The sequence below is a fragment of the Magallana gigas genome, chromosome 2, assembly GCF_963853765.1.
Source record: "Magallana gigas chromosome 2, xbMagGiga1.1, whole genome shotgun sequence".
In the NCBI taxonomy this organism is placed as follows: domain Eukaryota; kingdom Metazoa; phylum Mollusca; class Bivalvia; order Ostreida; family Ostreidae; genus Magallana; species Magallana gigas.
Window position 1 is genome coordinate 58,577,422 of NC_088854.1, and position 11,307 is coordinate 58,588,728.

Below are 11,307 nucleotides of genomic sequence, written 5' to 3' on the forward strand. Positions count from 1 at the left end.
GTTCCAAATCGTTTTTTTTTCAGGAATAGTCAGACAGGGCTACATTACTGCAGCCAGGCTGTCGCTATTAGTACAAAGCTCAGTCTTTACACTTATTTTACAAACGATAGCTTAAACATTATAAAATTGCATACCTTGAGTGGCTATGAAATGTGACAGACATTGCCTGTAACATAGATTTAGGAATTAAGAGTTCAAAAACTCCTATGACAGTTACCCCCCCCCCCCCCCCCCGCCAATGAACACTGTATCTTAAAGTTCCCAAAGGTGGCTAAATGGGGATGTGGAATTTACAACTGTCGAATACATAGCCATGCAAGCGGACAGGCAGGCCAAAACATTCATCCTCAAATCGGGAGCATGAAAAGAACTTTAACTGTTTAAAATCATTTGGGTCATAGTAGATGCCATCTTACCAATTCTACCAGATCAGTCATTTTAAGTCCAACGCATAAAATTGAAGAACTAAAGAAAAACAAACTTTCATAAGAAACATAAAAATTTATTCCTTGTTTATTTGAACTGACAACAGACAAAATCAAAGATGACGCTTGTGTAGTTCATAGACGTACATGAATATGTTCGGAGGAAAACAACCTTGTACGGTACAATGTAAAAAATTACATCATTGACTTACTTAATTTATTACAACCAATTGTGAAAGATTAAGTACATACAGTCACTTCTTAATGAATGATGTTAATCCCTCATCTACTGTGAGGACACCACATGTATGCCGTTACCAACCTTTGCCCGCCAAGGAACAACCAACTACTATTCTTTACAAATGGTGAGAACTGGTTTGTCTTCCTTGGCTTGCAGAGACGACATTGAAGTTCAAACACAATTAATACTGCTCTGTCTACACAGAAATTGGACAATGAGTGTATAAAAATATTTGGATATACTTGGTGGGAACCAGTCAAATTATAACAGTTAAATTTTGGTGTCTGTGAGTGAAAAACAATGAACGACACCATGTGTTAAAAGTTTCTGTACATCACGTTATGAATAAATGTTTAAGTAACAGTATATTGAACTATAAATTACTTGTACGTGAGGTTAACGAGGTTGAAGATATCAAACTATTCAAAAATAGGTGGTAGGCACTTGGCTAGAGTCTACAGGAAAGTCAAATACAGTCTACAGATCTATAGCACTAATGTAGCAGGTGTCTACATGGGACTTCATACAGACTTAATATCAGTGAAATGGTTCGTGTACACAGTCCTAACATCCAGAATTCACATCACAAACAGCATCTCGCATCTCTCTCAGATTCAACCTCTCACATCTTACAGATCGGTAAATACTCCCACGCCTCAGTAAAACCATGAATGACCAATGTCTACAACTTTAAATACTGACAAGAATTAAGGCAGCATTTATACAGGTGTGCCATTACAATACAATCTAATTCAAACTAGATGTTTTGCATCACCTCATCTCAAACTCATGAAACATCACATCGAATTTCAGGATCAGAATGGGATCTTCTAAACATGCCAATTCCAATTTTTATACATGTATTAATATATGCTTTTTAACTTATATGTTGTTAAACTCTATAATAATTGCAATAACATATCACCTGTTTATTTACAACCTAATGAAAGAAAACCCAAGATTACAAATGCCCAATGGATCAGAATTATCCTTCTCCTTGGTAGGTAGTTTTAGATGGATGGTAGTTTTTTCAGGTGGAAGTCCATGACCATAGAACAATTTACAGATCCATAATTTATAAACAAACAATCATATTTCATAGGGAGAAATTTCACATTCCTGAGTTGGATGTTTTTCAATGAATGAGGGCTGAGAGGATTCCAGACATCTAACTTCAAGTGGATTGATTACAATAAATAAAACATCAACATTTTTTAATGAGATTCTTGAAATCCACTCACTGACAACTGTTTGTTTCCATGGTAATGTTTACATTTGTGTCAATACATTTTCAAAAAGTAAAAATATTACGGTAAAAAGGTTTTTTGGTATATGTACAATATATTTACTGCTGTATGATAATATATACCAAAAGCATTCTGATGAAATTTCAATGTAAACAATCTTCGTGAAAGCTACTATATTAAATACATAATGTTTGGAAGATTACTTACAGTTTCAGCACAACGTTTGATAACTCTACATAAAGACAGAATATTGGTGATCCATGGTACATGTGTAAATTGGACTAGGTTTTTGTACACTGGTAGATGTACCATGCTCTCAGCCTGAACATACAACAATGATAATGACAAAATATTCCTGAATAACAATAACAATGGCAGCATGCAAGTACATGACTTTACAGTTAATTACATCAGTCTAAAGCAACGTTTTCTGGAATGTAAACATAAGATTTCATTTAACTGTTCTTGGTCCAGTAAATGAAGGACTGACGGTCAGGCTTACCGCCTATACAAGACACGATTTGCTACTCTGGGAGTGTAACAAAACTTTTGGATGAAATCCCTCCTTTTACAAAACAGCTGATAACCAAAAATTACCAAAAAAATGAGCAGTTTTTAAAAAAAAAGCCCAGACTCATATAAACTCTCTCTTAAACTTTACAGAACCCTAAAAAATTAACAAAATATTACATATATCTGTAATAACAGCCGGCTTTTTGTCAGCTGACCAATAAATCTTTGTTAATCTCAGACGGGGAACTGGTAAGCCAGAGTTTGGCTGGCAGCCAATCACAATGTCACAATCCCTCTAGGCGCGGTCCTCAGCATTTGTTGGTGTCCTTGACCTTTTTGCACTGAGGTTGGTTGAGCAGCTGGTTGAGTGTCTTTTTGATTCGGAGGATGGTGAGACGAGCTTTGGGGTTACACGTCCAACACTCCTGGATAACTTTGCTCATCAGCAGCAATATCTGAGGACAAACAAACAGAACCACTAGAAAACATCATGATCTGTTAGATACCCATAGTTTAACAGTTTCAAGAAATAATAAATAGTTTAGAGAACCGAAATAGAGAATTTTCATGAAATCTGGGTGTTATATTATGAAAAATTGCAAAATGCAACAGATGCGATGAGCAGAATGGGTAATAGAAGGGTGCTAACTCTTACCGGGTCTGCAGACCATCGGTTGGGAATGGCTGGTCGTTGTTGGTCAATAACGACAACTTTCTTCATGTCATCAAAGGATGGATCCGACGGAACCACATCCCAGAAAGGCGGCTTATAATCATCTACCATGCCTGAAAAAGGGTAGTATAAAAATTCAATTACAGAACATGTGTACCTCAAATTAAGTTAACACAGAAATTCTTTTGGTGAATTAGCATTACCCTACTGATGATGTTAATGTCTCATTGCTTAATGAATCAAATTTTAAATTAAAGTGTACAATTTAAAATTGCTCTTATTTTTAGGGTTTCAACATAATATAGAGTAAACGTTCACACCCTCACGTCAAATAAGAAATTGACAAAAAATACTGCATACTGTACCTTTTATAAGGTGCACACATAAAGATATTGATATAAAAATGTTCAAAAGAATGATGCGCAGATTCTACCAAACTTGTAACAAAGCAAAAAGGAAATTCCTAACTACGTAGTGCTTACTGTCACTTTCTGTGACATTCTTTATTCTAATTCAGACAGATGAAAATGATAATAAATTTTGAAGGTATTCCCATAAAAAATGTCCATGCATAATTCATAATTTAAAAAAAAAATGGACTTAAATAACAATGACAACAGTTTACATATCTTTGTTGAGTTTGTAGTACCTCTTTCTGACAATGAAACACCTGTGTGTGTATTAATAAATATGGAATTCTTTTCAAGGTAACTGGGGAAGAGGACAAAAATAAGCCATGCCTAATCTCTGATCATAATTCTCTTTGAAATAAAATTACATGTATGATGTAGATAAAAATAGAGACATCTTGCTCTGGTGACAGTCTTTTAAAGTGGTATATTTAAAACAAAGCCCTTTTTACCTTCCGCCACACATCTCCTTGCAATCTCCCACATCACCAAACCAAAGGCGTACACATCCACCTGCTTGAATGCCTCAAAGTACTCCGGATTCAGGGTCTCGTCCAACAGTTCTGGTGCCATGTAGCGCTTGGTTCCCACCTTGTTGTTACGACCCAGGTCTATCTTATTGTTCTCCTGGGTGTGTGTCACAGCCAGCCCCAGGTCCCCTATACAGCAGGTCCCATTGCCCTTCACTAAAATGTTCTTTGACTTGATGTCGCGGTGAGCGATGGCCGGTTTCCCATGGTTTCCCACTATTTCGGTGTGAAGGTGAACAATCCCCGCCGCAGCCGAGTGACACAGACGTAACATTTCTTCGTGGTCCAGTGTGGTGGACTGGAGGTAGTCGTACAAGGAACCATTCTCGTGGTAATGCATGATCAGCCACAGCTGGGTACAAGAGTTACGGCTGGTCATATCTGAGGCGTAGTATCCCAGAATTCCCTCATGTCTGAGCAGACATGTGTTGTAAATCTCTGTTTCTCTGAGCCAGCTCGCCTCGTCTCGAGATGAGAAGATTTTGACAGCCAAGTTCTCATCGTGGTACCTCCCACGCCACACCGATCCATAACGCCCCTTCCCTGGTCAACAGAAACAGAAAATTACTAAGTACTGAATATACATCATCAGCAAAACCTCTCTTATCTAAAATACTTAGGCTTTTGACATTCAGTCTCTTGTCAGCTGAGATGACAGTGACCTCCATTCTTAACTATGTACGTTTACAGAAATTTTTACTTATCTGTTATAATACTTTTTAAAAATTTTGTCGCTTTATTTTTTTCACATTTCACTCACCTATACACTCTATAAGGGAGATACTTCTAGCGACTGTCGCCTGGACAAGGAAAGGTAACCCCGACCCACTTCCTGACGTACAGGACTCATCTATCAGCTCCTGACAGAAAAAAACAGACAATGTGTAGGTACAGAATACATCTAACAGTGATTTAGGGATACTATGCCAACTAAGCCAACTGAATAAATCTTTGGTTCATCTGGCCACAAAAAATCAAACTATAACGAAGCAGTCAGGTATTTTATTTTTGCACATGGGTATATCTCAATTTTCAAATCTAACTTAAATTTGAGTTGTTCCCCTTTTCAATATGGCATAAAATGCTGCTGCATTTGATCCAAAGCAGCTGAGCAGGAGATACTTAAGATTTATTTGAATATGTTTGGCCCTACTGCCAATTCTGTCCCTCTTACCTGCAGTGTGCTATCCCCGACCTGAGTGACCCTGATTCCTCCGTACTCCTGGGGTAAGAGTTCCTCTCTCACCCTCAGGTTCTCCTGACTCTCGGGGCGCTGTTTTTGGAGATGTCTGAATACAAAGAATACGATAACGACAGCGATGATCAGCACACCAATGGGAACCAGTACAGCCATCACCATGTACATGTTGATCGGCAACTCTTCTTCCACTGTCAAATCAAAACTTGGACTTAAAATAAACTATCAGTGTTGGAAGATTAATAATACTTTTTAATCTAAATTGTTTCACATATAACAAATTTCAAAAATACATATCAGAATTTATTTGAATATTTTTATTGTACAATATACAATAATTCATTGACAAGCACTTTCATATTAGAGGGTCATTTCCTTAGTATACATGTATATTTAAAATATCTTCATTCAAACGATAAAAACCAAAACAAAAAACAAAATTTAAAGAACAACTTGGAAGTATTAACTATTTTTTATTTTTTTTACATAAACATGCATAGGAAACATTTTAATTAACAAAAGTCAAATATACCAGTTCATGTGTATTTCAAAATACATGTGTATTGATTTTTATTGGCCATTTTCCAACTATATTCTACTTATTTTTAATATATAAAAGATGAAATAAAAAGACAATTTGAAAACTTTATGTAATTTTAAGAAGATTCTTATCTCACTTCATTACCCCTTTACCCAAATACATACATAAACATTTATCAAAATCTTTAGTCTTTATGGCAAAAATAAGCAAGGTATTCCATTTTTAATTGCTGAATTTTGACAGTACGAAATGTACTTGTTTACCTTTGGTGGCCTTCAGTTCAGGGTCATTGTCAAAGTTACAGAACTGATGGGAGCAGCATCTGATCGCAAGGTCGGGGCCCCGAGTCCAATTGTTGTTCCGCTTGCCCTGACAGTTCATCAGGTGCTTCTTGTTGTCATAGCCACAGCCTTTCCGTACAAACACACCTGTGTCGGTCCGCTCTTTCACGGAAAAACACTGCACAGAAAGAAAAAAAGCTTTATACATTACTGTGTATGATTTAAGGTTTTATCAGCCTCTGAAACTCTCTCTCTCTCTCTCTCTCTCTCTCTCTCTCCTCTCTCTCTCTCTCTCTCTCTCTCTCTCTCTCTCTCTCTCTCTCTCTCAATCACTTGTCAATAAGTTTATTACAGGAATATGGAATAAAATTCTTATTTCCACCCTTCCATTCTTTTATAACCAATATTAGCTTCTTACCCAATATTGATTTACAGAAATTTTCTCTACCCTATGTGAATTTTTTTTTTTGTAGATGACAACCTAAGACACCTTCAGTATCAGTCATTCTTCTCCCCAGTCTGTACCTACCCCCAGTACCCCTGGTTTTGGCAGCTAACAAGCAAGACACCCTAAGTATCACTCATTCTGCTCCCCCCCCCCCTTCAAGATAACGACCAGCACTTACCCCGACCCCCTTGGTGGTGTTGCAGTAGTTCTGACCCTCCAGGCAGTTGAAGTCTGGGAGACAGGCACACTGGTACTCGTCCGTCTCCTCAATACTCATGGTGAAGTTCCTGTCCAAACCGAGAGGGGAGATCCCTGCAAATAAAAATAGAACAGACTTGTGAAAATGGGCATCCACCAAATAATTCATTCACACTGAATCAGAGCCTTTGGACTTTGGACTCTTAGGACAGTCCAACTAAAGCAATTACATCTAAAAAAAAATAAAAAAAATAAAATCAAACACATAAATTGATATATCTAATTAAAGGCAGGAGGTAAAACCTTGACCCTGTCACTGTATTATCACGATCCTCGTTGTTTTTATAGAACATTGTTTTCTGCATTCAGTCTGCATGGCTTTGAATGTGTTAAACCACTGAAAACCAAAATCGTGTTTCATTCTGTTGTCCTTACAATATCACAAACATATCTACACTATATTATAAGTACCGATATATTCATATCAATACAAAGACTTGCAAAAACCCTCTGAAAATCTACACCTAAATGTTCACATCTAATTTTTGTGAGAAAAAAAAACAAAACAAAAAATTCCTATGAAAAATCTTTGACTTCAACCAAGAATCTCTTTTTTTTTTAACTGAATTGATATGGGCATTATATTGCTATAAAATACACTTATCAAATGTCCATTGTGCTTATAACCACATTTGTATTCCACTCAAGTTTAATTTACTGTAACAAACACCTGCAAAACAAAAATGTTTGGGTTAAATGCACCACATGTGAACATAATACACAGCTTTTTGTTTCCGATTTATATTTTTCCAACAAGTTGACTGAGTTACAAATATCTGCTCAGCTTCTAGCCAAAAAACCTGACTGTCAAATCTATGAGCCCTGTTACCTTAAGCTTGAAGTGAAAACCTCTCCCACACCTGCTTAACTTGTCCCTCCATGGCCTATCATAAAAAAACTTTACAGAGCCCAGCAATTTTAAAAATGCCCAATTTTCTCTGAGTGCTTTGGATTACAAGACAGGGGGAGTCGCAAAGTCCAGGTTGAATACCGGGGAGTTTGAGCCAACCCCCCAGTGTATGTTACACATAATGCAAGACTTCATCACAAAATCTATTGAAATATCCACGTTACCTTTTAATCCTACAAATTTATTCATTAAAAGGTTAGACGCAGTGTATATGCAGTGCAGCGAGTGATGGATTTCTTCAGCTATTGTGTAAGACCCCCTAGAGGAGCGAGTCGTTTTTTACGTGGAGTGGATTATAAGCAATAAAACAGGAAGTGACACTCACACAATGGTCTGCACGGAGGAACCACTTGTGTGGAGACAGACTGGCGTGGTCCCTCCCCAATTTATCTATCAGTACCACAAAGCAGAGACTTCACTGTCGCCCTTATCAGCCTAGCGTCCCTGCACCCTTCACCGTCAAAACCTGTTCTCCATCAGCCTCATTAATTAGGTGTTTCAAGTCTACAAGCTATCTCGATTTTTTTTTCCTGAGTAGAGACCTTTGCGTGTTTTCTCTTATTTAAATAACCGTGTACATTTCCACTCAAACAATTTAAAATACCCTTCTACATTAATTCAATTTACTCATCGACTTAAACTCAAATGGTCACTCAAGGGATAAATTGTATATCTAACCTTCAAGAAGCAGAAAACCCAAAATATCTTCAACCACACCAATCAAAGAATGCTGCGACAATCCTAAGCAATCAGATCCATCATGGCCTTATCTGAGGAATAATAATTTCCTCCTTCAAACTGAAAAAACTTATTACATTTGATGCGGAAGGATAAAAGATTTTTTTTTTGTTAATTTAGCTCTGTTCTGATAGGTTGATCACCAACATCCCCGCATGGCATCAGCATATCAAAAGTTGTGACATTGCGTCCGTGGACGAAATATTGTGACAACTTTGACAGGAAAACTGTCAGCAGATCCTAGCTAAGCCGACTGCATCCCAGCTGCTCTATCGGTTCTTCCAATATTACCTGCTCCAATATAACCTCTGCCAGTACAGTCTGTGGGTGGTAAAATTCAGTACAATGATTTACCAAACAATGTCAGGCATGGTACCATGTACTCAGTCTCAGATGCAACGAACAAACCATTCCAATCCAATGATTCACGATTATCAAAGCCCTTTATCTCGGAGTCTTTCAAACTGTAACAATGGAAGCCTTAAAGTTTCTGGTTTTCTTGATAAAAAATCTCTTTCTTACTGAAGACAAACCTTACCAACTACAGGTACCCTCTGTACTGTCTCTCTACAATCCGTGTACTATTCCCTAACTCTATAACAATCAGTATTTACTGGTACAATTTTCATGATAGCATATTCTTCCTAAGGATTTTTTTTATATGAATAAAAAAATGAAATTTCTTCCTTACCTACAGCAGTAACAGTCTGACTGAGACAGCCACAACCCAAAACAGCTCACCAAAAACCCGGTAATAAAATATTAATTTGGCAGTTGTTTGTGCTGCACACATATCTTGTTACACTTTGTGAGTGATCCCAATTACGATCCCAATTACATGTGATTTAAATACTGAATACTCCATTCTTTCACCTTCTTGTTTCTGACTATGTGGCAAAAATAACAAGTCGGGAGTGAATTAGCCCACGGACGTGCCAGATCATACATGAAGACGGGACTATGGGCTTCTCTAATTTGAATTGACCTGGGTGAAAATAAATTTATAAATCAGATACAATGGCCGAGTTCTATGAGCGAGTCCACACCTGGGTATTAAAGAGAAAGGTAAACACTTGACGATCATTGTGCAGCTCTGGAGCTTTATTCCGAGGATCCCTCGGTTCCTGTCGAAGAGCCTATTTGAATCATCAGTCGTGAAACACATAATAGATTTTCTTTTCAGCGACTAAATCGTCAAAAGAAATGTTTAAGGGATGATAAATTTAGATTAATTAAACCGTCCCCAAAGTCTGGCAACAGGGCATGAGAAAAAAGTCAAGGCGATCAAAATGCGAAAAAAATAACACATGTTAAGCAACCTCAAGCAATCCTGAAATTCCAATATCTTATTGATTTTTGAAAGCATGAAAGTAAAAACATGACAAAGGTCCTTTTGTGTATGGTCCATACCTGGATATGTAGAAAAGGTTTCAGACTTAAAATACAAAGTTCAAGTTGTAGTGTTCAAACAGAAATCCAACCTTTAAAAGCTTGGACCCAAGTGTCAACACAGTATTTAAACAGTCAAAAATCAGTTCCATACATTTATACATTTTAAACTATTTTTGAGAAATGGATAATACCAATGTACTGTGGAACATTTTGCTTTTGAAATTCTTGCTTTTGGGTTCTCTGCACATATACATCTGCACATATACAGACATTAAAAAACACATGTAGTTTTTGATGTGCAGATCGAACTCTGACTAAAACTATTTTCAATTTGAGATTAATACATGTATTCCTGATCAAACAAGAAACTGTATAATATTGATCGAGGCTCTTAATTAAAACTATAAGAAAATTAATTTATAGAAATGGAACGCAGATGTCTTTCCAGAAGTAGAGCTATTAAAACATATTAAATAAAATTTTGAGAAAAAAAAATTATGGATTTACAGAAAAATTCAAGGAAGTTTGTTTTAAATTTCTGAAAGCTTTAATTTGTAAAATATTAACCCCTACACTAGTACTTCACAAGTTCTATCAATTTGATTTTTTATTCTTTGATTCGAGGACTGGAAGGAACGATTTGGTTTTCAATCACTTTGCATGGACAATAAAATTAGGTTTCTGAAATTCATGAGAAAAAAACTCTGCTTGGCATAGATTCAAGCTTCCTTTGGGGAAACTCAATTATAATATTGTCAACTTTATCAGGAATTGGTTAAATTGTTTCTAATGTAGTAATTGATATTGAAAAATGATAGCAATACAAGTTCTGGGTGATGTGCAATATGCACTCCTATATCGTGTACACACCAGCGTGTTACCGAATAGCAGGTGCCCGTGTGTCTAGGCCCTGTCTCCACGTACAGAACTCATCTGTTGTCAACAATTCTACTACACAGTGGAAAGTTATTAAACAATAAAATAATACATATATCACAGTGAATTTATTTATCAGAGAATTTAAAACACTCGGCAAATGATTCACATATATACTATATAATATAGGCCTACTTGAACATCAGCGCTAGACATTGAGTCGCCAATTGTTATTGATTCTAAATATATAAAATGTTCAGAGAAAACGGAATATCAAAGTCTGTTACTTACTCTCATATCACATAAATTTTCTATTTCTACCTCATGATTATAGGTAAAGGAAACAGGACTTACCCAAACCCGGTTTTGTTATTGTGTACACTAGCAGAAAGATTCGCAGCATTTCTCCGCCATGACAGTTCATATTTGACCGGAGGTAAGAGTTCAAAGGTAAAACTTATTTCCCGCGATATTTCAAATAGGTTATTCTCATGGCTCTTTATTTATTTTAACGTTCATGTGTAAAAATATCAGAGCTTACATTTACAAAATTATGAAGTAAATGTCAGCAAAGTACAAAATAATTTTCTCACTTAGCTTTTTTTCCCTTCTACATTTTTTCACTT

The 11,307-nt window shown here is 36.5% G+C and overlaps 1 protein-coding gene across 3 annotated transcripts; it reads right to left on the minus strand.

Moving 5' to 3' along the window:
* Positions 1-481: 481 nt before the first annotated feature.
* Positions 482-11,118, minus strand: LOC105345020 (activin receptor type-1). 3 transcript variants are annotated; one of them, XM_011453001.4, is made up of 8 exons: positions 11,036-11,118; positions 6,686-6,819; positions 6,042-6,237; positions 5,214-5,428; positions 4,800-4,899; positions 3,962-4,582; positions 3,082-3,212; positions 482-2,881 (listed from the first exon to the last, which is right to left on the minus strand). In XM_011453001.4, exons 1-8 carry the CDS (start codon positions 11,103-11,105, stop codon positions 2,735-2,737), a joined length of 1,614 nt encoding a protein of 537 aa, XP_011451303.3. In that variant the 5' UTR covers positions 11,106-11,118; the 3' UTR covers positions 482-2,734. The 3 variants fall into 3 exon arrangements, with proteins under 3 accessions (XP_011451303.3, XP_065933577.1, XP_065933576.1); XM_066077505.1 differs by lacking the exon at positions 11,036-11,118 and adding an exon at positions 9,105-9,327; XM_066077504.1 differs by lacking the exon at positions 11,036-11,118 and adding an exon at positions 8,354-8,509.
* Positions 11,119-11,307: the final 189 nt, after the last annotated feature.

Coding starts and splice junctions, on each gene's coding strand:
- LOC105345020 (XM_011453001.4), bottom strand. CDS start 11,105: ATGAACTGTCATGGCGGAGAAATGCTGCGAATCTTTCTGCTAGTGTAC. Junction 4,583..4,799: donor CTCCCTTATAGAGTGTATAG/GTGAGTGAAATG, acceptor TCTGTTGACCAG/GGAAGGGGCGTTATGGATCG. Junction 3,213..3,961: donor AAGGAGATGTGTGGCGGAAG/GTAAAAAGGGCT, acceptor ACCCTTTTTCAG/GCATGGTAGATGATTATAAG.